The 24316-nt window shown below is 34.1% G+C and overlaps 1 protein-coding gene and 8 pseudogenes across 3 annotated transcripts; 1 reads left to right on the forward strand and 8 right to left on the reverse strand.

Annotated features, from left to right (window-relative positions):
- Positions 1–2393: 2393 nt before the first annotated feature.
- LOC113784823 (5S ribosomal RNA) lies at positions 2394–2512 on the reverse strand (annotated as a pseudogene).
- Positions 2513–2821: 309 nt separating this feature from the next.
- Positions 2822–2940, reverse strand: LOC113784822 (5S ribosomal RNA; annotated as a pseudogene).
- Positions 2941–3908: 968 nt separating this feature from the next.
- Positions 3909–4027, reverse strand: LOC113784824 (5S ribosomal RNA; annotated as a pseudogene).
- A 312-nt stretch (positions 4028–4339) lies between these two features.
- Positions 4340–4458, reverse strand: LOC113784816 (5S ribosomal RNA; annotated as a pseudogene).
- Positions 4459–6497: 2039 nt separating this feature from the next.
- On the reverse strand, positions 6498–6616 carry LOC113784820 (5S ribosomal RNA; annotated as a pseudogene).
- Positions 6617–6915: 299 nt separating this feature from the next.
- LOC113784819 (5S ribosomal RNA) lies at positions 6916–7034 on the reverse strand (annotated as a pseudogene).
- Positions 7035–7330: 296 nt separating this feature from the next.
- On the reverse strand, positions 7331–7449 carry LOC113784827 (5S ribosomal RNA; annotated as a pseudogene).
- A 306-nt stretch (positions 7450–7755) lies between these two features.
- LOC113784821 (5S ribosomal RNA) lies at positions 7756–7874 on the reverse strand (annotated as a pseudogene).
- A 3932-nt stretch (positions 7875–11806) lies between these two features.
- Positions 11807–24062, forward strand: LOC101491133 (ribulose-phosphate 3-epimerase, cytoplasmic isoform). 3 transcript variants are annotated; one of them, XM_004516154.4, is made up of 8 exons: positions 11808–12386; positions 13515–13519; positions 16333–16395; positions 16505–16611; positions 17699–17796; positions 17998–18090; positions 18416–18457; positions 23671–24062. In XM_004516154.4, exons 1-8 carry the CDS (start codon positions 12270–12272, stop codon positions 23824–23826), a joined length of 681 nt encoding a protein of 226 aa, XP_004516211.1. In that variant the 5' UTR covers positions 11808–12269; the 3' UTR covers positions 23827–24062. The 3 variants fall into 3 exon arrangements, with proteins under 3 accessions (XP_073221992.1, XP_004516211.1, XP_004516210.2); XM_073365891.1 differs by lacking the exon at positions 13515–13519 and having other exon boundaries at positions 11807–12387; positions 16305–16395; XM_004516153.4 differs by lacking the exons at positions 11808–12386; positions 13515–13519 and having other exon boundaries at positions 13566–16395; positions 17986–18090.
- Positions 24063–24316: the final 254 nt, after the last annotated feature.

A 24316-nucleotide genomic window follows, 5' to 3' on the forward strand; every position in this document is an offset into this window, starting at 1 on the left:
ATGCCAATGTATATCCTTGTTTCTTTGACATGGCTTGTTCCTTCATGATGAGTTTGCAGTGTATTCCATACTTCTTTTGCAGTTGTGCATTCGTCTACTCTTTCACTCTCTTCCCTGCTTAAGGCACATGATAAGAATAATTGAGCTTTAGAGTTTAGGAGTACCTTAGTTTTATCATCAGCTGTCCAGTCTGCTTCTTTCTTCGCAGCAGAGGTTGAGTCATCTTAATCAACTCTTGGTATGAAATCTCCATTTGTAATGATGCGCCATATCCTTGTATCTTGAGATTTCAGAAACAGCTGCATCTTATTTTTCCAGAAATAATAATCAGATCCATCAAAGAATGGTGGTCTGTTTGAAGATCCTCCTTCAACAATGTATTTGGCTTTCAACATATTTTCTTCTAGATATTTTCTCTAGCACTTGTTAGGTGTTTTTAATCTTTCTAGAGTCCGATCTCTGATGCCAATTGAAGTAACAATGTCGATTTACAAGAAAGGCGGATTTGAATTGTAAATGTACCTATTTAAAAATTCCTAAAAAAGTCTCAAGATTTAACTCAAAAATGATCTTGGTTAAGAAAACTGAAAACGGAGAACGTTCTTGGTTAGCTTAAAAAACACAAATTCAGTTTATGTTTTATCTCAGTTAATCAATTAAGCTTAATAAATAAAGAGATAAGAGAAGGAATACCACACAAAGATATATTTTGGTTCACCCAACTCGGGCTACGTCCAGTCCTCACAACTATGAGATTTTTCACTAAGTGTTCAAAACAAAGAACCTTCTTGGTTTTACAGCACCTAGCTTAGATCAACCTTGATCTGTTACAAGCTATATTTCTTTCCACCCAGAAAGTAAATTAATCACCTATCGATCTTGATGGGATTCATTACAATCTATTCAAACTATACTTAAACTCTTATAGTTTGAATTTTACAATAATAATAAGATTGTTTTGATAAAATCTGAGATGTCTCAACTCTTGTTTGAGATTTGATTCCTTACAAAGAATTCAGTAGTAATAACACAATGTGATATAAAAGTTCAAAACTGATTCTTCTTTATGAAAATGAGAATTTCAAGTATGTGAATGTGAATGATTTATGAGACTTTGATAGCACTTCAACTTCTGCATTTTTCTTGGACATTAGCCTTTCTTTTATAAGCGTTTGGAGCATTTAATAATGGTCGAAAGATCTGTTGGTAGTGCTCTATCAGTTTGGACCAAAACCAATATATATGATTAAAAATATACCATCATTTGAACATTTTGAGTCTGTTTTGACTGATGTTGTTACAGACTTCTTTGATCGGTTTTCCTTTGAGTTTAATGATCCTTGAAGCTTCTCATTTAATCATTGATGTTACAGCTTCGATCTGGAGCCTTGATTATGTCCAAAACAGTTTGGTGAATGATTATAAACTTCTACAGAAGTAAAGAGATCAATGCTGAAATTCTGCTGAAACGGAGATTGATTATCAATCTGGTTTTGTCAATTGAACTTTCTAGAGATTGATGATCAATCTGGAGATTCAGTTTTGGTCATTCTAGATATCTTCCTGATGTCTTGTACATATCAAGATTGATTAAACTTTCTTGACAGTTTGGTTGAAGAAGATTCAGACTGTTTCTACTAGCTTGATTTGAGACCTTTTATCTTAATGATTTGAAAGCCTTCCTAGACTGAAATGGATCATACTTGTTCTATGCCATGTACTGATGAACTTAGTATAAAATTCAGAGGCAAAAGCTTCATTGAAATAGTGGAGATTGATTGGTTAAGAGGTTGTGACGATCAATCTTGAACCTGGAGATCATTCTCCGTTTTGTCCATAATATTCTTGTTTCTTTATCAGTTCAATTTTTAACTATTTTCTTTTCTTTGCTTGATTCAAATCTTTGAATTAATTCACTCAAAAGCACAAGTTAAATTAACATAACATTTTAGAATCATAATTAACATTCTTAATTAACTTTGGTTTGTTTTCATCAAAACTTTAATTTGAGATTTTATCTTAACACACCCATCCTAATACTACTCTCGCCAAAGCATGCTTTAGCATTAGTGCTGGTATGATCGCAGCTGCAAATTAATGCGTCGCAATTGTATATATGCGTTGCACCAAAGAAGAAAAAAAAGGCACTCCTAACTAATTGAAATCCATCCAAAGCATGGATTTTTGTTTGTAAAGAAAAAATAACCTTATATTTATTTCCAACAACAAATAAAAAGAACGACACAAAAATCGCTTTTTGGTCATCTGTTCCGTGAATTTTTTGGGATTTTCTGACAAAGATTCAACGACATCCGAGACAGTGGCATGAAAATTGGTTTTTTTAGTAGGAAAAGGGCAACAAAATTGAAATAAACAAAAAAAAAAAAGTGAAAAAGGTGCAACACGAGGACTTTACAAGAGATCATCCATCATAGTACTACTCTCGCCCAAACACACTTAATTGTGGAGTTCTGATGGGATCTGGTGCATTAGTGTTGGTATGATAGCATTTTTAAAGTAATATATTGTAATTGTATATACGCGTTGCACCAAAGAAAATACAAAAAACAAGGCACCCCCGATTAATCTAAATCCATCCGAAGCATGGATTTTTTTTTGTAAAGAAAAAATAACCTTATATTTATTTCCAACAACAAATAAAAAGAACGACACGAAAATCGCTTTTGGGTCAACTATTCCATGAATTATTTGTGGTTTTCTTGCAAAAATTTCAGGACTTCTGAGACAGTAGCTTGAAAACTAGTTCCTTTTACTCGAAAAATGGCCACAAATCTGAAATAAATACAAAAATAAAATATAAAAAGTGCAACACGAGGACTTCCCAGGAGGTCACCCATCCTAGTATTACTCTCGCCCAAACACGCTAATATGTGAAGTTCTGATGGGACTCGGTGCAATAGTGCTAGTATGATCGCATCTGTAAATTAATGTGTCGTAATTGTATATAGGCGTTGCACCAAAGAAAATACCAAAATAAAAGGAACCCCCGACTCATTGATATCCATCAGAATCATGGATTTTTTTTGTAAAGAAAAAATAACCTTATATTTATTTCCGACAACAAATAAAAAGAACGACACGAAAATCACTTTTTGATCAAATATTCCATGAATTTTTTGTGATTTTCTGGCAAAAATTCGAGGACATCCGAGACAGTGGCATGATAACTGGTTTTTTTTACTAGGAAAATTACAACAAATCTGAATTAAATACAAAAATAAAATAAAAAAGGTGCAACAAGAGGACTTCCCAGGAGGTCACCCATCCTAGTATTACTCTCGCCCAAGCACGCTTATCTGCGGAGTTCTGATGTGTTGGTGCAATAGTGCTAATACGATGCATCTATAAATTAATGTGTCGTAATTTAATATACGAGTTGCACTAAAGAAAATACCAAAAAAAGGGCACCTCCGACTAATTGAAATCCATCCGAAGCATACATTTTTTTTAAAGAAAAAAATAACCTTATATTTATTTCCAACAACAAAATAAAAAGAACGACACTGAATCACTTTTTGGTCAACTGTTCCATGATTTTTTGTGATTTTCTGGAAAAAATTCGAGGACATCCGAGACAGTGGCCTGAAAACTGGCTTTTTTTACTAGGAAAATGACAACAAATCTGAAATAAATACAAAAATAAAATAAAAAAACGTGCAACAAGAGGACTTCCTATGAATTCACCCATCTTAGTATTACTCTCGCCCAAGCACGCTTATCTGTAGAGTTCTGATGGGATTCGGTGCATTAGTGTAGAGTTCTGATGGGATTCGGTGCATTAGTGTAGAGTTCTAATGGGATTCGGTGCATTAGTGTTGTGTTTTTCTGGCCAAAATTCAAGGGCATCCGAGACGGTGGCCTGAAATAAATAGAAAAGTAAAATAAAAAAGATGCAACACGCAGACTTCCCAAGAGATCACTCATCCTAATAGTATTTTCGCCCAAGCACGCTTAACTACGGGATTCGGATGAGATCCGATGCATTAGTGCTTGTATGATTGCACTTGTAAATTAATGCGTCGTAATTGTATATATGCGTTGCACCCAAGAAAATACCAAAAAAAAGGCACCCCCGACTAATTGAAATTCATCTGAAGCATGGATCCTTTTTTGTAAAAAAAAAATAACCCTATATTTGTTTCAAACAACAAATAAAAAGATCGACACAAAAATCACTTTTTGGTCAACTATTTTGTGAATTTTATTTATGATTTTCTGGCAAAAATTCAAGGTCATCTGAGATAGTGGCATGAAAATTTGGGTTTTTACTAGGAAAATGACAACAAATCTGAAACAAATAATAAATAAAAAAAAAAAAAAAGTGCAACACGAGGACTTCCTAGGAGGTCACCCATCCTAGTACTACACTCACCCAAGCACGCTTCACTTGGGAGTTCTAATTGGATCTGATGCATTAGTGCTGGTATGACTGCACCTGTAAATTAATGCGTCGTAATTGTATATATGCATTGCATCAAAGTAAATACAAAAAAAATGCACCCCCGAAAAATTGAAATCCATCCGAAGCATGGATTTTTTTTATAAAGAAAAAGTAACTTGATAAATATTTTCAACAACAAATAAAAAGAACGATACGAAAATCGTTTTTTGGTCAACTGTTCCATGAGATTTTGTGATTTTTCTGGCAAAAATTAGACGACATCCGAGATAGTGGCTTGAAAGCTCATTTTTTTTTATTAGGAAAATGACAACAAATTTGAAATAAATAAAAAATAAAATAACAAAAAAGTGCAACACGAGGACATCCCAAGAGATCACCCATCCTAGTACTACTCTATGTGACACTCTAAACCCCAAAATAACATATATAATAATTTTATAAAGATTTATTTAGGAAATTTGCACCGGATAAGATTAATAACATATAGATTAATTTTATAAAAATAAATAAATATAACATTAACACTTTATATTAATTGCTAATCCAAAATAAATAAATATAAAATCACAATGCCATAACAAGTATATAAAAATCAAGAAAATCAAATACAATATTACTATTATCTCAGCATAATTATTTATAAAATAAATAACTAAAACTAGAAAATGGTTATAAATAATTGAAATATAACTACGTGTACACTTAATATCAATCAAACGCATTGTAAAATTTAGGGTGTTACAATTCTCCCCTTGTTAAAGAAATTTCATCATCGAAATTTGAAGTGAATAATAACCAAACTGATATCATACTAACCACCCTCAAGATTCAAACTTAATCTATAAACATATTTAAGGTATTCACTACTTATTTAAGCACCATATGTTAAAAATCAATTACCTTAGCATGATAGACTAACATGACACAATCAATCATTTACATAATCGCAACTAATATTTCAATCATGAACGAAATACCACAACTACCCACTATAATATATGAAGGAAACAAAACTTATAGATTTATTAACTACAAACTTACTACCTCAAGTTCAATGAAGCAAAAATATGCCAAATGGATTGTTAACTTCAACTAACTAATCAAACAATGATTTTCTAGTTTTACTCTCTACAAAAAATTTAAATAATATTATCTATTTCTCAACAAATTTCACTTAAGTAAGAAAGATAGAACAATATTTCAATGATTTCGTACCCTTAAGAATTCCAAATGGAGAGACACACATAAGAATTCGTATCATGAACAATTTCTTCGAAATCAAGAACTATATTAAAGAACTATAAGGATAAATATTTTCACATAGTTTCAAAACTCACTCCAACCATTATTCACGCCACGTAACCCATTATCGGCATTCAACACTCATATCACATAAGACTCATAATCACTCAAATTTGTATAAGAGGTGAACATGATTTTTAACTATTTCAAAAATAGATTTAACAAGTATTTCTAACATTAATAACAATATGTTATTGTTGCCTGTTTTATCGAAGATGGGTCATCGGGGTAGCTAGCCCCTCCTACACATATAATCAACTACTTAAGGTAACTATAACTACAGTCATTCAAATTCAAACATAAATAATTAAAAGTATATTTAATGTGATTCAGGATTGCGAAGGCGGAGCCACAACTCCTACTATTTACTTCAAGTTAAAAATTTACTTAATTATACATTCGCAATAATTTATTTCTAACTTACAAGTAGTAACAACGACACTTACATCAATATATAATCAATAATCCGTTTATAGCAATATAGAAATATTTCACTCTTAGATGTTCACGACTACTCTAACTATATACACTAGTTCCCAACAATTAGACCACTTGAAACAACAAATAAAGAAAATATAACCTAATATTTATTTCCAACAACAAATAAAAATAACGACACGAAAATCACTTTTTGGTCAACTATTCCGTGAATTTTTTTGTGATTTTTGGAAAAAATTCGAGGACATCCCAAATAGTGGCCTGAAAATTGGTTTTTTTACTAGGAAAATGGCAATAAATCTGAAATAAAAAAATAAAATAAAATAACATAAAAAAGGTACAACATGAGGACTTCGCAAGAGCTCGCTCATCCTAGTACTACTCTCACCCAAGCACGCTTAACTATAGAGTTCTGATGGGATCCGATGCATTAGTGATGGTATGATCCCACCTGTAAATTAATGCGTCGTAATTGTAAATACGCGTTGCACCAAAGAAAATAGAAACAAAAAAAACACCCCGACAAATGGAAATCTATCCGAAACATGGATTTTTTATTTGTAAAGAAAAAATAACCTTATATTATTTTCCAACAACAAATAAAAAGAACAACACAAAAATTGCTTTTTGGTTAATTGTTCAGTGAATTTTTTTGTGATTTCTTGCAAAAATTCGAGAAGATCCGAGACAGTGGACTGAAAACTTGTTTTTTACTAGGAAAATGACAACAAATCAAAAATAAATAAATAAAATAAGTGCAATACGAGGACTTCCCAAGAGGTCACCCATTTTAGTACTACTGTCACCCAAGCACGCTTAACTATAGAGTTCAGATGGGATCCGATCCATTAGTGCTGGTATGATCCCACCTGTAAATTAATGCGTCGTAATTGTAAATACACGTTGCACCAAAGAAAATAGAAAAAAAAACACCCCGACAAATGGAAATCTATCCGAAACATGGATTTTTTATTTGTAAAGAAAAAATAACCTTATATTATTTTCCAATAACAAATAAAAAGAACAACACAAAAATTGCTTTTTGGTCAACTGTTCAGTGAATTTTTTTGTGATTTCTTGCAAAAATTCGAGAAGATCCGAGATAGTGGACTGAAAACTGGTTTTTTACTAGGAAAATGACAACAAATCAAAAATAAATAAATAAAATAAGTGCAACACGAGGACTTCCCAAGAGGCCACCCATTTTAGCACTACTGTCACCCAAGCACGACTAACTACAAAGTTCTCATGGGATCCGGTGCATTAGTGCTGGTATGATCGCACCTGTAAATTAATGCGTCGTAATTTTAATATACGCGTTGCACCAAAGAAAATACCCAAAAAAAGGCACCCCCGACTAATTGAAATTCATCCAATGCATGGATTTTTTTTTTGTAAACAAAAAATAACCCTATATTTATTTCAAACAGCAAATAAAAAGTACACGAAAATAGCTTTATGGTCAATTGTTCCATGAATTTTTTGTGATTTTCTGGTAAAAATCCGAGGACATCCAAGACAGCGGCATGTAATTTGGTTTTTTTAATAGGAAAATGGCAACAGATCTGAAATAAAATAAAAATAAAATAAAAAATGTGCAACATGAGGACTTCCAAGGAGGTCGCTCATCCAAGTACTACTCTTGCCCACGCACGCTTAACTGTAGAGTTCTGATGGGATCTGGTGCATTAGGGCTGGTATGATCGCATTTGTAAATTAATGCATCGTAATTGTATATACGTGTTGCACCAAAGAAAATACCATAAAAAAGGCACCCCCGACTAATTGAAGTGCATACGAAGAATGGATTTCAATTTTTGTAAAGAAAAATTAAGTTTATATTTATTTCCAACAAAAAATAAAATGGACGACACAGACATCGATTTTTGTTCAATCGTTTCGTGAATTTTTGGTGATTTTCTGGCAAACATTCGAGGTCATCCGAGACAATGGCATGAAAACTGGGTTTCTTACTAGAAAAATGGCAACAAATCGGAAACAAATAAAAAAAAAAAGTGCAACACGAGGACTTCCTAGTAGGTCAACCATCCTAGTACTAATGTTGTCCAACCACGCTTTATTGCGGAGTTCTGACTGGATTTGGTGCATTAGTGCTGGTATGATTGCGCCCATAAATTAATGCGTCGTAATTGTTTATACGTCCTACTCCAAAGAAAATACAAAAAAAAGGCACCCCCGACTAATTCAAATCCATCTGAAGCATGGATTTTTTTTTTTAAAAAAACTAACCTTATATTTTTTTCCAACAACAAATAAAAAGAACAATACAAAAATCACTCTTTGGTCAACTGTTTAGTGAACTTTTTGTGATTTTCTGGCAAAATTTCGAGGACATCCAACATAGTGTCCTGAAAACTGGTATTTTTACTAGGAAAATGGCAAAAAATCTATAATAAAATAAAAAAAAATTTAACACGAGGACTTCCTAGGAGGTCACCCGTTCTAGTATTACTCTCGCCCAAGCACGCTTAACTTCGGAGTTCTTATGGAATCCGTTGTCGCACACGAGTCAAATACAATTGATAAAATATAAATAGTGGTAATAACTCGAGTCGTTTCGCAAGGACTTCTGATATAATAATATTAATCGAATTAAAAGTTGAAATTAGAAATGGGTTTTCTTAGATTTTTCTTTTAAAAGATGAGCAAAACGATTAATCCACTTATTCGAGTTTCAAACCTGTCACAGATTCTATCAATGAGTTTAATTTCTAATTTGTGATTCTATTCTTATTTGACTATAGAATTGATCAAACAAGCGTAATCAGTCCTATGTGAATTCAATTTCTTTGACTAGATTAAGCATCACAATCATCAAAATATTACAATTAACGATCAAGCGTCGTAAAATTATAATCGATCCTATTAAATTTTGTCAAATTATAATCAAGCGTCGTAAAATTATAATCGATCCTATTATAAGTCAATTAAATTAGAAACCGAAACTAAATTTTGTCAAATGAATTTAATCGATCCTATTGAAATTCAATTTAAGCAATCAAAATATCAAATATAATCAAATAAACATAGATAGAATCATGAAGCAAAATTGACAGTGTAACCTGAATCTCAAGTTGTTGATGAAACTTTGAACTCGTGGATTAATGTTATAAAATTAGCCTTCCATGAAATTAAAATAAAAAGTGTTTATTTCTTGTAACAATATGAATCCTAATATTTCCTGCCGTGAATAGAAACAAAACTGCCAATATATAGTATTCAATATTGGGCTTTAGGTTTTAGGGTTTAAAAACTAGTGACCCGCCATTTAAAATTATTACAAAATTTCAGATTACGAAATCTGCTATTTAGGCCCAGTAAAGTTCGGCATTGGGATTTTATTGCATCACAAAAGTTGTAGCTCTATTTTTTAGCTTTCCAACGCATGCTCGTATGCGCCAATCGGATATCCAGAGCTCAAGTTATGGCTTACAAAGCGAGAAAGGATCAAAATGCAAATAATAAAATTATAATTCATTTTGGACCCAAGTGATAGAGTCTTCCCCTGATATAAAATTCTCTCAAAGTGTTTGGGCTACTGTTTACACTCAAAGCACATCATGAAAGTTAGCATTATCATAGGCTTGACAAGCCTCTATAATCTATATTTGAAACACATGCACATAATGATAAAAAAGTCTTTATTCAGGTTGTAACGTGGCCAAGGTAAGGGTGAGATAATTCTAAGGAGACTAGGGCTGAAAATTAAAGAGGATAAAGGAGTAATGATTAATAGAGAAAAACAACATTAAGTAACTCAACAAAATATCATTGACTTTTATTTTCACACTCTCTTTGCTCACAATACAACCATTTTTCCTCATTTTATTCATCATATATATATATTCTTTTTTTTTTATAACCCTCAAATTTAAACAAACAAGTTGAGCACCCCCACACTTATTGAAGGAAATACTCCTTTATCCCCCAAGTTTGGGTCAATTGATTGTTTTTTACTTTTAGGCTTGTAATGAGCTATATAATAAAGAATGAGATAATTAGGCTCAAGGGGGCTTAAACAAATGGATAATTGTAGGGTATGCTTATTTGGCTAGTAGCTTAATCAAGAAACAAATGCCTAGATCATTTCAATATATGCATGCAGACAAGAGTCAAGTCAAGTTCTGGCGTAACTAGTAATTATGAGTGAGATAACACACAAGAAAAAAAAAAAGATAGAAAAATGTATTCCATTCATAATAAGGCTCAAAAATCTCACAAAGGTTAATCACTTATCACAAATGATACTCAATTTAGCATTTTAATCCAATAAGCATACCCTACAATTGATAAAACAAACGGGTCAAGAAATCAAGGCAATTTTCTTCAATTGATAAAACTCTTGGCAACTTACAATGATGAAGTTGCAAAAGTTGTGTTGGAAAATGCTTCATCTAATTTCAAGTATACTTCACATCAAATTCAAAAGAACTCTTGCATATTCTTTCTAGTAGTGTGAGAAAACATATTTGTGAAGAAATTGGTAATTCCAAATTTTGCATCGTTGTAGATGAAGCTTGCGGTGAATCAAAAAAGGAACAAATGTCTCTTATGTTAAGATTTGTTGACAACGTTGGTTTAATATAAGAGCAATTTTTTTTTTTGTGGAACATGTTAAAGACACTACAACTTTAACTCTGAAAGAAGAAATATGTGATATACTTTCTCAACATAATCTTGATGTTTCTAACAGACGTGGTCAATGGTATGATGGTTCTAGTAATATGAGAGGAAAATGGAACGGTTTACAAGCACTATTTATGAAAGCTTGTTCTTATGCATACTATGTCCATTGTTCCAATTCATAAATTTTTTGAGAAGCTAACTTTTGTTGTTAATGTTGTTTGTTCTTCTACTAACCGTCATGATGAGTTACAAGCTGCTCAATTAGAAGAAATTGCACATTTGCTAGAAATTGATGAGATCGTAACTGGTAAAGGTGGAAATCAAATTGATACTTTGAAACGAGTTGAGGATACTCGTTGTGGATCACATTTCTCTTCTGTTTGTAGCTTGATGATTTCTCTTCTATTATTGATGATTTCAAGTTAATTTAAGATATTTTTAAGTTATGTAGTTAAATTATTTGATATTTCACTTTGTGTTTAATACAACTTTATTTTTTGCTATATAATATTATTTGCATATTTGATTTATACATATTATGATTTTATGTCAGCCACCCCAAACTTTTTAGTCAAACTCCACCACTAAACTATATGCATCATTTCTTTAAAAAATATGATTATTTTTATTTTCATGACTGAAATAATAATTTAAATAATACATATCTGATAAAAAATTTGTATTGAATTGATATGATACATATTGCCCAATTATCTATAAAGATCAACTTATCTATAAAGATAAATGATCATGAACTATAACTTTAATCTCAAAAATATTATTATTCGTCTTTGAAATTACTTCATAATAGATCATTTTCAAAGCAGATTTATAGTAAAATCAACCTATTAATTTCTTTTGTTTTTGTCGGGATATAATCTAAAAAACACAATTACAATGTATTGGATTCAAATTATAGAGATGTATATTAAATAAATTCTCCCTTCAAGAGTTGCACCATTAAATATTCCAAATCTATGAAAAAAAAAATTTGACAGAAAAGTGTTTATGGTAAACGAGCACGGCGGTGTGGCTTCACCCATAGAGAAAGGGTAACACTAAATGGAAACATACTCCCAATCTCTATGGTGGTCGGAACGGCGATTTGACGGAGAGCATCGGCATAAAGTGTTGTAGGCTCGGAGGCGGCATGGTTCTCTATAAAGCTTTATTTTTATTTTCTTTATAGAGAAGATAAGAGTTCCACGTGGCATATTTTGGTTGGTTTGATGTATCAAACGGTACAAAAACAGGATCATTATCCTGCCTTTCCCGCAATAAAGTTACATAATCTTCTACCGAATATTAGTCCAAAGCAGCCACCAAAAATTGTGACCTCGAAGGAATTAAGGTCAAAGCAACATTGCAACCTAAGTATCAAAACCGTGCTTAACAATCTTGTTTTGGTTCTTGTTCTGCGTTTTGCTTCGCCATTCACAGACCAACGCCAAAGAGAATTATGGGAGTGACCCCCAAAATCGCTCCTTCGATGCTTTCATCGGATTTCGCCAATTTGGCTTCCGAAGCTCATCGTATGCTCAACTATGGTGCTGATTGGCTTCACATGGATATCATGGTACGCCCTTCGCTTTCCCTATCTCCTTTTATTAATTAATTAATTTATTTATTTATTTAACTTTTCATTCACCATAACATGTTTTCTTTTATTGCTTGCTTCAAATTTATGCTCTATTCGGTTAAAATTTGTAGATAGCCGATTTTGGATGAACTTATAGCAGATATGCTAGCTGATAGGGGATAAACTTGAATATTGAATTTGAAGTGTTTTGATAAAATTAGCCATTGAGTTCAACGATAATTTTAAAATGCTATAAAAAGATAATTTTAATTAATATATACATTTTTTCAATTAAGATGATGAAGGTGAAAATGAGAGAAGATGTGATATGTTATAAGCTCAAACTCTGTTGAAACAGTTGTAGGTTCCGAACAAAAAATGGTTACCAAGAAGCTCTATTTTGGGCATATGAGTTCACATGCTATAAGCTGTCCTCTATAAACTAGTGGTTTGTAATTGGCAAATGGACACTTGCCTTTTTCTTTCTAACAATTGTAAACTTTTGCACACCATTTACTTTCTACTTCTATGATTTAATTTAATGACCTTTATTTCCACATAGACATTCATAATATCTAAACAGAAAAATAGTCTCAATTCTGTTTTTGTTTAATGACGGTGTAATTGGTCCTTAATAAATTCATCATAAATGTTATTTTAACATCAATCTGGGAGTACAAAATTTGACAACTATTTAAACCGTTAACGTAGGTCACACATGTGGTCAATTAAGTGTTAGATTTGGTTAAAAGTTATATTAGGTGTTGTAACTCATCAACTACCCACGGAATTTTCTTGACCACAAATTTAAATGTGATTAATCTTGATTTTCAAGTGTTAAAATTTACATCTAGGTTGAACACCTAAGATTGTGGTTAATAATGTTTAAATTTGTGGTTAATAATGTTCAGTTGATGGTGAATGAGTAATCCAATCTTGATATATGTATTAACCACTCATTGAACTGCCTGAACCTAACCACATGTGTAAACTGTGATAATCATTTAAAAAGTCAAGGGGGTGTTATTTGTTACTACTTACTATTATGAATTATAATTTTTCTTATGGAATATATATTTTGTTTCAGATGGGTTACTGACGTTTCTCATTTTGCTTCCTTTGCAGGATGGGTAAGGTGTTACTGTCTTGCTCTGCTAATGCAGTTATCTTTATTCTGAATCGTGAGATTGCGACCCAAATTGACTTGGTTTTAAGCTTTAATTTCTGTTTTTTCCTTTGTCTTTTTTGTGATTTGTCCTGTTAGTTAATGTTTTAACTTTGACTTCACCTTGTTGGTTGGGATCCTGCAATGATAATCTATGAAGCACTGACTTAGACATAAACACCGGGCACAATATTGATATTGACACATATACATTGATAATTATTTGAGAAAATAGATATGATTGAATGTAATCATATGTGCCAGTGTCATGTTGGTGTCAGATTGACACTTGTCGAGTATTGGACACACATTCGATCTGAAGTGTGCGTGCTACATAGATTGATAATTGATCATATTTCTTTTGTCTGCCTAGTTTGCCCATATAGTTATTGCTATTTGTTCTATTCTGATGAGCGAAAGAAGACAAAGGTTTACTATCCAACACATTGTGATTTGAACTTTGAGCTATTAAAAGTTGAGAAAAATGAAGTGTCTCTCACCTGGAGAAAAATAATTTTGGGGAAGTTTCTTGCACTCCCTTGTGTCAATTTGTTTCTATATTTGTACAGCCAGTTTGAGTTACCCACAATTTAGTTCTTTTGTAACTTTGAGATAACACGTAAAGTTCTTTCATGAGATTATAACATTATGAACCTAAGTGGATGATACATGAGACAAAATAGGTGTAGAAGTGAAAACATTAGGGATAAAGTTGCGTACCATCCAATGTGGAAAACATGGTGGAGTCTTGTTAGATGGTTTGAGCATGTGTGGGGAAAATCTAGAAAAGCTTCAATAAAGGAGGGTACATCATATAGAGGATAATCCAATACTTTGAGGTTGAGAGAGATTAAGGAAAACTATAAGCTAAATTTATGAGTAGCTATTTAGTTTTAACTGTCATTAGATATGATCTATGACAAAAATTATACTTTTACTTGATCCATCCATCCATCCTATAACCAATCCTTCCTAGTGGGAATTTTTTGTCCTAGTAGCTTTGGATTAAGGTGAATAGTATACATCAAATGGGAAAATGAGATCATTCACCATTGAACAAGAATTCACATTCCCTACTGCTATAATGAATACGGTGTTCTAAATGTGTTGTCATTTGGGATGTTTTATCTGCATAAATAGATGGTCAATTGCCAGTCGTTCAATAACAAGAAATAACATGATCAAGTTCTTAGTGCAGGTTATGATACAGTATTCATTTTTAAGCAGTGATGCGTTATGATATTTTGCTGTTATCATTTTCGGCTAACGTGAGTTTTTATTTTCACAGCTTTGGTTGATATGCTGATAGAACAATGCAAATTAAGAGGAATCAGGGCCCGAAGAGTGGGCCCCACTCACCCAAGTCACACACCTCACACACATTTAGTTTCTAGAAGGATGAATAGAGGAAATAAAAACTAGTTAATAATGTCTCTTATTCTATTGATTATCCATTAAAGGAATGAAGGAAGGGGAAGTGGGAAAGGCATTCAGTTTCAAGAAGGATGAATGGAGGGAATAAAAGCTAGTTAATAACTCTCTGGTTAGGAGCAATTTTGCTCTGGTTTAGGAGTTCTTAGAAGTTAAACCTCTGGTTTAGTTTTTCTTTTTGCATCTTCTCCTGATCTTGTCATTGTAATTTTAAGAAATAATATACCATTTTCTTCCATTAAAATTCTGAGTTCTATCATATGCACTGTCATACTAAATCATATATTTATAAACCATCATAGTAAATTTTGATTTTATCTTCAATAAGATGACTTGCACTCTTCAGGCTCCGACTGAATGTTTTCTCCTTATCTCTTTTTTTATAAATTATGAATTGTATTTTGTTTGCCTAGTTATGTGTTTTGATTGATACCACATTCATCCCTCTATTGCATACATGCCTCTAACATAGTATTGTTTTTAGCATTTGTAATGTGAGCTTGTGGCAGAGGCCTTCACTCTTTATCCTCAATCTCTAGTTTATTTAACTGTGGCAGATTTCTGATTGAATTATTGTTTGCAACCTGGCATTCAATTCACATCTGTTTTGAAACAGATCATTATCTTGCACTGTATTGAAATTAGGCAAGATATCTTTATTATGAAAGCGATATGGAATAGGACTGCAGTTTGGACATTAAACTAAGTACTACTCTGGACTAAGGACTCAATTATAAAAAAATAACTATTTCAACACTTAATAACGATGATAGTTAAATGCATTTAGTTTTCATGATTTCATGCAAAAATGAATACATTTACTAACCTACGCCTAATTATTATGATTATCTCGTCACAACATTATTAGATTAGTTTAAGGGTATTTTTGAAATAATAGTATTCAATATTTGTAGATTAGTTGACTCTTGCTTATATTTAAGTCCAACAAGTTTAAGCATTTTTTTTTTTGCTTATAATTGAGTCCAGAGGGAATACATATCATGCTGAATGATCTTCTAATTGATGGAAATAAAAAAAAAAACTCCAGTGGCTCTATTTACCTTTCAAGCTTCTGTTTGCAATGTTTTGAAGCATCAAATCAAAAAGTAAAGCTTTTGTGTAGGTGCTAGTTTTGCTCAGTATTCATTTAACTTCATAATGATGGAAAGGAAGTTTTGTTCATGAACATGAGTTGGCTGCTATGGATGATCTGGAGCCACTTTGTGGTGCTAATTTTTATTTATTTATTATTAAACACTACCACACTCTATTTCATTGCTTGTGTTGACGATTAAATTGTTGAAAAAGTTTCCTTTCCTTCCCCATTTTTCATCTATTTTTGTGCAGGCACTTTGTCAGTAATTTAACTATGGGCGCTCCAGTCATTGAAAGTTTGAGAAAGCACACAAAGTAACAATCTTCCTTCTTCACTGATTTAAATGCTTTTGTGCATAATATTTTTTGTTCCTATTGGCATGATATATGGTGAATTTGAGTCAATAGTGATTAACCTTTGCAGGGCGTATTTGGACTGTCATCTGATGGTTACAAATCCTCTTGATTATGTTGAACCTTTCGGAAAAGCTGGTGCTTCTGGTTTTACATTTCATATAGAGACATCAAAAGGTTGGTATTGATACCGTGGTTTTCAAATCAAGATTCAAATAGTGAATCAGAGAACCATTTTTTCGAATCGTGAATTGAATCTTCTTATTAATCTAATAGTAAGATACTTGACTAATGAAAATAGGGTATTTTTAATTTCAGTAAAAGCAAGTGAAATAACAAAATTATAAGCTTATTATATATCATATACGTGCCTCATGGTTGTCAAACTCAAGATCCCACCTAAGATTGTTGGGGTATAGCAAAATCGTAAATTCTGGGATTGTAACATGGATCTTAAGATCCCACAAAAGAAACAAAGTTATTGCATAATTAAAAAATATGACCTTAATTTAAAAATTTATTAATTTAAACATAAAATAAAACTAAAAGAGGTTTAAAAAGACATCAAACTAAAAATTTCACCACCATCTATACAAAAATCCCATGCTTCCAGCATCTAAAAGCAATAAACAATTTTTTTTTGTTTTTTAAAAAATAAACAAATCATTTTATACTTTTTTTTACAAAAAAAATCATTTTATATTATTGATTAAAGAATAATATAGTATTATATATTTCCTTTCATTATAATTTATAGCATAGTATATTTCCTTTTTTAAATCACAATAGCAATTATTATTAATTATATAAACCAAAAAAGAAAGCAAGTTAAAGATTCAAGTTAGCAATGAAATGACAAGAAAGCAAGTTAATTAATTATGTATTTCCTTTTGTCGCGTGCCCCTAACAACCTTGACGTGCCTCAATAATTAAAAATTCAAGTCAGCAATGAAATGACAAGAAAAATGTCTGACTATATGAAGTTGGCAAAAAAAAGTGGTGACTACACTAAATTTTGGTATCGGTTCATTAGAATGAATCAGGATCATCTTTATTATTGGGGTTTATGATGGGATTCTTCTCCAAATAGATTCATGCTAAAGATTTGTATTCGACATACGACTGACATGTATCTCGTAACATACTCATAACCATGCTCGATACTTTCTTCCTCTTGTCCGTCTTCTCATATGCTGTTTTCTTCTGCCCACCTTTTATATATTATTTCTTGTCCTGCTTTCTTAGAAGTGGTTTTTGTCGGCAGACAACTGGAAAGAACTTATTGAAAACATTAAGTCACTCGGCATGAGGCCCGGCGTAGCGATAAAACCTGGGACATCTGTAGAAGCGGTTTATCCGCTGGTATGCATTTTTAACTTCTCTCGTAATCATTTGGTCATATCAACATAGCTGGGTCATGTTATCATCATTAATCTTATGTGACTAAGTATCTTGAGTATTTTCTTCGTGAACTTGAGAACAGTATTTCACTCATAGATCTTAGTCTTAAGAGGGTCTTTCTTTGTGTGTGTTGTTATAATCTTAGTTTAGTTTTTTTCACAGGTTGAAGCTGAAACTCCTGTGGAAATGGTTCTTGTGATGACTGTAGAACCTGGATTCGGAGGACAAAAGTTTATGCCAGAGACGATGGACAAGGTATTATTAATTGCTTATTCTTAATTTTTATATCTTTTGGCTGACAACAATGTTGTAGATCGCAAATCGTGAAAAATAGCGGTTTGTTCAAATTCCAGCACACTACACTGCTATAGCTGCTATAAACTATAACCACTATTTGATGACACTTTCTACTAAAATTTTATTAAAATTTGGCTATGCTATAGATCTATATAATAACATTTTATTAAAATTCCGCTATGCAATAGCTTTGTATTGCTGCTATTTGACAATTCTAGCAGATAACTTGTGTATGATATCTTTACTTATATTTTGGTTAATTTCCCCCTCTTTTTCAAACCAGGTACGGATACTGAGGAAGAAGTATCCAGCACTTGACATAGAGGTATGTCTTTCGATTTTCTTGTTTGTAACTGTTAAATATTATATTAGAATGTAAATATTATATTATATTAGATGGGCTGTAAGTATTCTGGCCCGTTAGTATTACTGTAAATTAGGGTTGTTTAATACCCTTTGTCTATATAAAGAAATTCCGTTGTGTAGTTAAAACACACGGGTTATTCAATATGTCTCTCAATACTCTTTATATTCAACATGGTATCTAGAGCCAACTGAGAGACAACCCTAATCGTCAACTACCCGTTCGACCCACTGTCTCCGGTGAATATTTTTTATTTCGGCAAACCATGTTTGTTTCAACTCCGGTTTCCCCTCTCTGCCGTTGATACGCTGATTCCTCAATTTTTGTTCAGCCGTTCACGCTCTATTGGCACTGCCGTCGCTGTTTCTGACGAGTTTTTTCAACGAACGACCACTCCAGCAGCGTCGTACACCCCAGATTGGCCAAACCCTTCCGCCGCGTCATCAGCAACCCACTCACGCGCTGCCTGCCCTCACGCACGTGAGATCCACGCGCCGCACACTGCCACCGCGCGTCCGACAGCCGTTCACTGTGCCGTTTCTTCCACCGCACTCGCCTCGGCCCCCTGCTTCCATATCTGCCCTTAGTTTTCTGTTTCGAGTTACGAATATACGAGTTCCAGTTCAAACAGCCCCTGTTTTCCCGGTTCCGACGCGTTTTCTGACAATCTGTGTTGACCATGGCATCCCAGTCTGAAACAAAGAGCATCTTCACCAACTACATCACTTCTCCTCTCTCTGTTGAAAAATTGAATGGATCAAATTATGATAGTTGGGCTGCCGACATCAGACTATGGCTACGTGGTCAAGGTTACGAGGATCATCTCACCCAAAACCCTAAAAAGGTGAGTGTGACTGAAACATCCAAATGGAGTCAGATTGATGCTCAATTGTGTAGTGTCATTAAGTCTACACTTCATCCAGATGTTAAACCGATTTTCCGTCCGCATCTCACGTGTGAATCGGTTTGGAGTCAAGCAAAGGCACTCTATACTAACGACACACAACGTCTCTATGGAGTTTGTCACCGCTTGTTGAATATCATTACTCCGAAGTCACTCGATGGCTCTATTTCTGCATATCTTGGCACCGTTCGTAGTGCACTTCATGACTTTAATGAGCTTCTCACTCCTGCTGCAAGTAATCCAACTGAACAGAATAAGGAGTTGGATCAACGCAGCACCTTCTTCATGCTTCTTGCACTCTATGGCCTACCCCAGGAGTACTCTGCAACTCGTGATCAAATTTTGGGGTCTGTTACTGTTCACGATATGTCTACTACCTCAGCGATCCTCCTTCGAGTACCAGCAAAACATCCAGTTGAGCAGTCTATTACTTCAGTTTCGGGTGACACTGCTGCCCTTGCATCTCAGGGACATAATCAACATTACTCTCGTGGAGGACCATCCAACTCTAAGCCTCGTCCCAAATGTAAGCATCGTCATCGGCTTGGACACACTATTGATCGCTGTTGGAAGTTGCATGGTAAGTGTTCGCCGTCGATAAATGCAACTCAGCTTGATCCTTCTGCCACTATTCAGACTACACCATCTCCACAAGGCTCCCCGACAAACTATGAAGATTTTCTCCAATGGGTTCAGAGTCATCCGAACTCTAGTTCTCCTACTTTGGTTGCACACACTGGTAACTCATCTGTTTACCTCTCTCACTCATCTTCCACTCATCTTCTCGCGGCCCTTGGGTTCTTGATTATGGTGCGTCTAATCATGTTACTGGTAATAAAGGTCTCTTTTCTTCACTCTCTACATCTGGTTTTTTACCTAATATAACTTCTGCCAATGGTACTCAAACCCGGTCTCAAGGAATTGGCACTGTCCACATTCTCCCTTCCATCTCAGTTGCATCTGTTTTCTATGTACCTGGATGCCCCTTTAATTTACTTTCAGTTAGTCGATTAACTCGGTCTCATAATTGTATTATTACTTTCACTAATGATAATGTTACCTTGCAGGACCGGAATTCGGGACGGACGATTGGCGTAGGATGTGAGTCACAAGGCCTCTATTACCTTTCTACATCTTCCAAGACGTGCTCTGCCACAGAGTCCCCTCATACTATCCATGCTCAGCTAGGACACCCAAGTCTTACCAAACTACAAAAACTGGTGCCTAGTTTCTCTAAGTTGTCTACTTTACATTGTGAGTCGTGTCAGTTAGGGAAACACACCCGTAGTAATTTTCCTGATCGAGTCAATAAAAGAGTATCCTCTCCTTTTGCTTTAGTTCACTCTGATGTTTGGGGTCCCTCTCGTATTGTGTCTACTTTAGAATCTAAGTATTTTGTTACTTTTATTGATGATTATTCTCGTTGTACGTGATTATTTTTAATGAAAAATAGAACTGAATTGTTTTCCATCTTTGAGCAATTTTATCAAGAAATTAAAATCCAATTTGGAGTTTCCATTCGTACCTTAAGAAGTGATAATGCTCAGGAATATTTGTCTCATCAATTTCAAAATCTTATGCCTTCCAACGGTATTTTAGACCAAACATCATGTCCTCATACACCTCAACAAAACGGGGTAGCGGAACCCCAAAATCGGCATCTCATTGAAACCACACGAACCTTACTTCTCCATGGCAATGTTCCATTCCGTTTTTGGGGGTATGCAGTCTTAACAGCGTGCTACCTTATCAATCGTATGCCATCTTCTGTCCTTGATGGCAATATCCCCCATTCGGTTCTCTTTCTTCACCCAATACCACCTCGTGTTTTTAGGTCCACGTGTTTTGTCCACAATTTATCTCCTGGTTTGGACAAATTGTCAGCTCGGTCACTCAAGTGTGTCTTTCTCGGTTATCATCGGTCCTAAAAGGGCTATCGTTGTTATTCTCCCACACTACACCGCTACGTTACATCAGCCGATGTTACCTTTTTTCGAGTCTGTACATTATTTTAAACCTACCCATATAGCTACTGAGCCCTATCAGGACATTAATCCCGAACCTCCTCAAGTAGTTATCCCTCTCCCACCCACTCATATTCCTATGAACCTGCCGAGTCTGCCCCCAACCTCCACGACCACTACAAACATATCAGCGTCGTTGCTTATCCTCTGTTGTGCCTGTTCCTGTTCCCATTATAGACTCTCCTCCGACGCCACCTTCAGATCCGGCCCTGCCACCTGAACCTGACCTTCCCATTACTCTTCGTAAGGATATTCGCACCACCCGTAATCCATCTCCTCATTATATTGATTTGTGTTATCATCGTCTTTCTCCTTTACATTACACTTGCTTGTTCTCTTTGTCTTCTGTTTCTATTCCTAAAACTACAGGTGAAACATTATCCCATCCTGAATGGAGGCAAGCAATGCTTGATGAGATGTGTGCTCTACAAAGCAGTGGTACTTGGGAATTGGTTCCTTTACCTCGTGGGAAGTAGTTAGTTGGGTGTCGTTGGCTTTATACAGTGAAGGTTTGTCCTGATGGTAAGATTGATCGATTTAAGGCTCGTTTGGTAGCTAAGGGATATACTCAGATTTTTGGGTTGGATTACAGTGACACATTCTCACCTGTTGCCAAAATGGCATCTGTCAGACTGTTTTTCTCCATTGCAGCAATTCGACATTGGCCTCTCCATCAGCTTGACATTAAAAATGCCTTTTTGCACGGTGATCTTGAAGAGTAAGTTTATATGGAGCAACCACCAGGGTTTGTTGCTCGGGGGGAGTCTTCCAACATGGTTTGTCGGCTACACAGGTCCCTTTATAGTCTTAAACAGTCTCCTAGAGCTTGGTTTGACAGATTTAGCTCGGTAGTTCAAGAGTTTGATATGATCCGTAGTGAAGCCGATCACTCTGTATTTTATCATCACTCAGCCTAAGGATGCATCTATCTTATTGTTTACGTGGATGACATTGTTATAACTGGAAGTGATCAGCAAGGAATACTCCAGTTAAAACAACATCTCTCAAATAAATTTCAAACTAAAGACCTCAGTAAACTCCGTTTTTTTTTGGGTATTGAAGTAGCTCAATCCAAGGATAGCCTTGTAATTTCACAAAGAAAATATGCTATGAACATTCTTGAAGAAACAGGCCTATTAAATGCCAAGTCAGTTGATACTCCTATGGATCCAAATGTCAAACTCCTACCCAATCAGGGGGAGCCTCTATCAGATTCAGGAAGATATAGGAGATTGGTTGGAAAATTAAACTATCTCACAGTTACTCGTCCTGACATTTCCTTTGCTGTCAGTGTGGTAAGTCAGATTCCTTGCCATGAACATATGGATGCTGTAATCCGGATTCTTAAATACATCAAAAGTGCACCTGAAAAAATGTCTCATTTATGAAGATAGAGGACATACTCAGATAATTGGCTACTCAGATGCCGATTGGGTATGCTCACCCATAGATAGACGATCAACTTCCGGGTATTGTGTACTTGTTGGAGGAAATTTAATATCTTGGAAGAGTAAGATACAAAATGTTGTTGCAAGATCCAGCACTGAGGCAGAATACAGGGCCATGGCACTAGTAACATGTGAACTCATCTGGTTGAAACAGTTATTGAAAGAACTTCAATTTGAAGAGGCCAACACAATGACACTAATATGTGATAATCAAGCTGCATTGCACATTGCCTCGAATCCTGTTTTTCATGAGAGGACCAAGCATATTGAGATTGACTGCCATTTTGTTAGAGAAAAGATCGAATCGGGTGACATCATCACTAGCTTTGTCAATTCCAATGATCAGTTAGCAGATGTGTTTACAAAGGCATTGCGAAGTCCTATAATTAATTATATATGTAACAAGCTAGGTGCATTTGATTTATATCCTATAGCTTGAGGGGGAGTGTTAAATATTATATTAGAATGTAAATATTATATTATATTAGATGGGCTGTAAGTATTCTCGCCCGTTAGTATTATTGTAAATTAGAGTTGTTTAATACTCTTTGTCTATATAAAGAAATTCCGTTGTGTAGTTGAAACACACAGGTTATTCAATATGTCTCTCAATACTCTTTATATTCAACAATAACTTCTTTTATGTCAAAACAAATGCATATTTTCTTCATGGTTGTAAACACATAATATAATTGAAATTTTCAACTTCAATGATTCTTGAACTTTGAAGTCCTTTACATTTTACACTTTGTAATGTTCTTCACTACTTGTCCAATGACAATAGAATTTTGATTGCAGGTTGATGGTGGTTTAGGGCCTTCAACCATAGACATGGCTGCATTAGCGGGAGCAAATTGCATTGTTGCCGGAAGTTCAGTATTTGGAGCCCCTGAGCCAGCTCAAGTAATATCCTTACTGAGAAATTCTGTTGAGAAAGCCCAGTTAACATATTAACTTGATATAATAAAGATCTTTCATTGATGTTACAATGATTGTAACTTCGTGTAATCTATATGCTTGTTGTGCTAACAATTTCAAGTCAAATAAGAGATCAAGTGATTTAATAATGTCACTGTCTATGTCTCTCAATATTTAATGTGTACTTCACAAAACTGTAATACAGGCATAAAAGGAGTGACACATATTGCTGTCACCTGATTAAACATTTACAAATAGCTTTATATTTTTCATTTACCAATGGTACTAGTGGAAATTGAATATGCAACATATGAATTTAATATTTGTCTTTTAAATGTTTTAGCACATAAAAGGAGCTTATCAGTTTCTAGCTTCTCAGTTTCAACTACAGCTGAGTGTGAAATTGGTATTATAAAAATTGTCTACAATCCGGTTAGTGTCATGGAAGACACTACTAATATGTCAATTCAATAATTTATCATTTAGAAAACTTACAAATTTAAAATGTTACTTAAAATGACTGCAC

This window comes from Cicer arietinum, chromosome 3 (assembly GCF_000331145.2).
Source record: "Cicer arietinum cultivar CDC Frontier isolate Library 1 chromosome 3, Cicar.CDCFrontier_v2.0, whole genome shotgun sequence".
Classification (NCBI taxonomy): domain Eukaryota; kingdom Viridiplantae; phylum Streptophyta; class Magnoliopsida; order Fabales; family Fabaceae; genus Cicer; species Cicer arietinum.

Coding starts and splice junctions, on each gene's coding strand:
- LOC101491133 (XM_073365891.1), top strand. CDS start 12,270: ATGGGAGTGACCCCCAAAATCGCTCCTTCGATGCTTTCATCGGATTTC. Junction 16,396..16,504: donor AGTTTGAGAAAGCACACAAA/GTAACAATCTTC, acceptor TAACCTTTGCAG/GGCGTATTTGGACTGTCATC. Junction 16,612..17,698: donor TCATATAGAGACATCAAAAG/GTTGGTATTGAT, acceptor TTTTGTCGGCAG/ACAACTGGAAAGAACTTATT.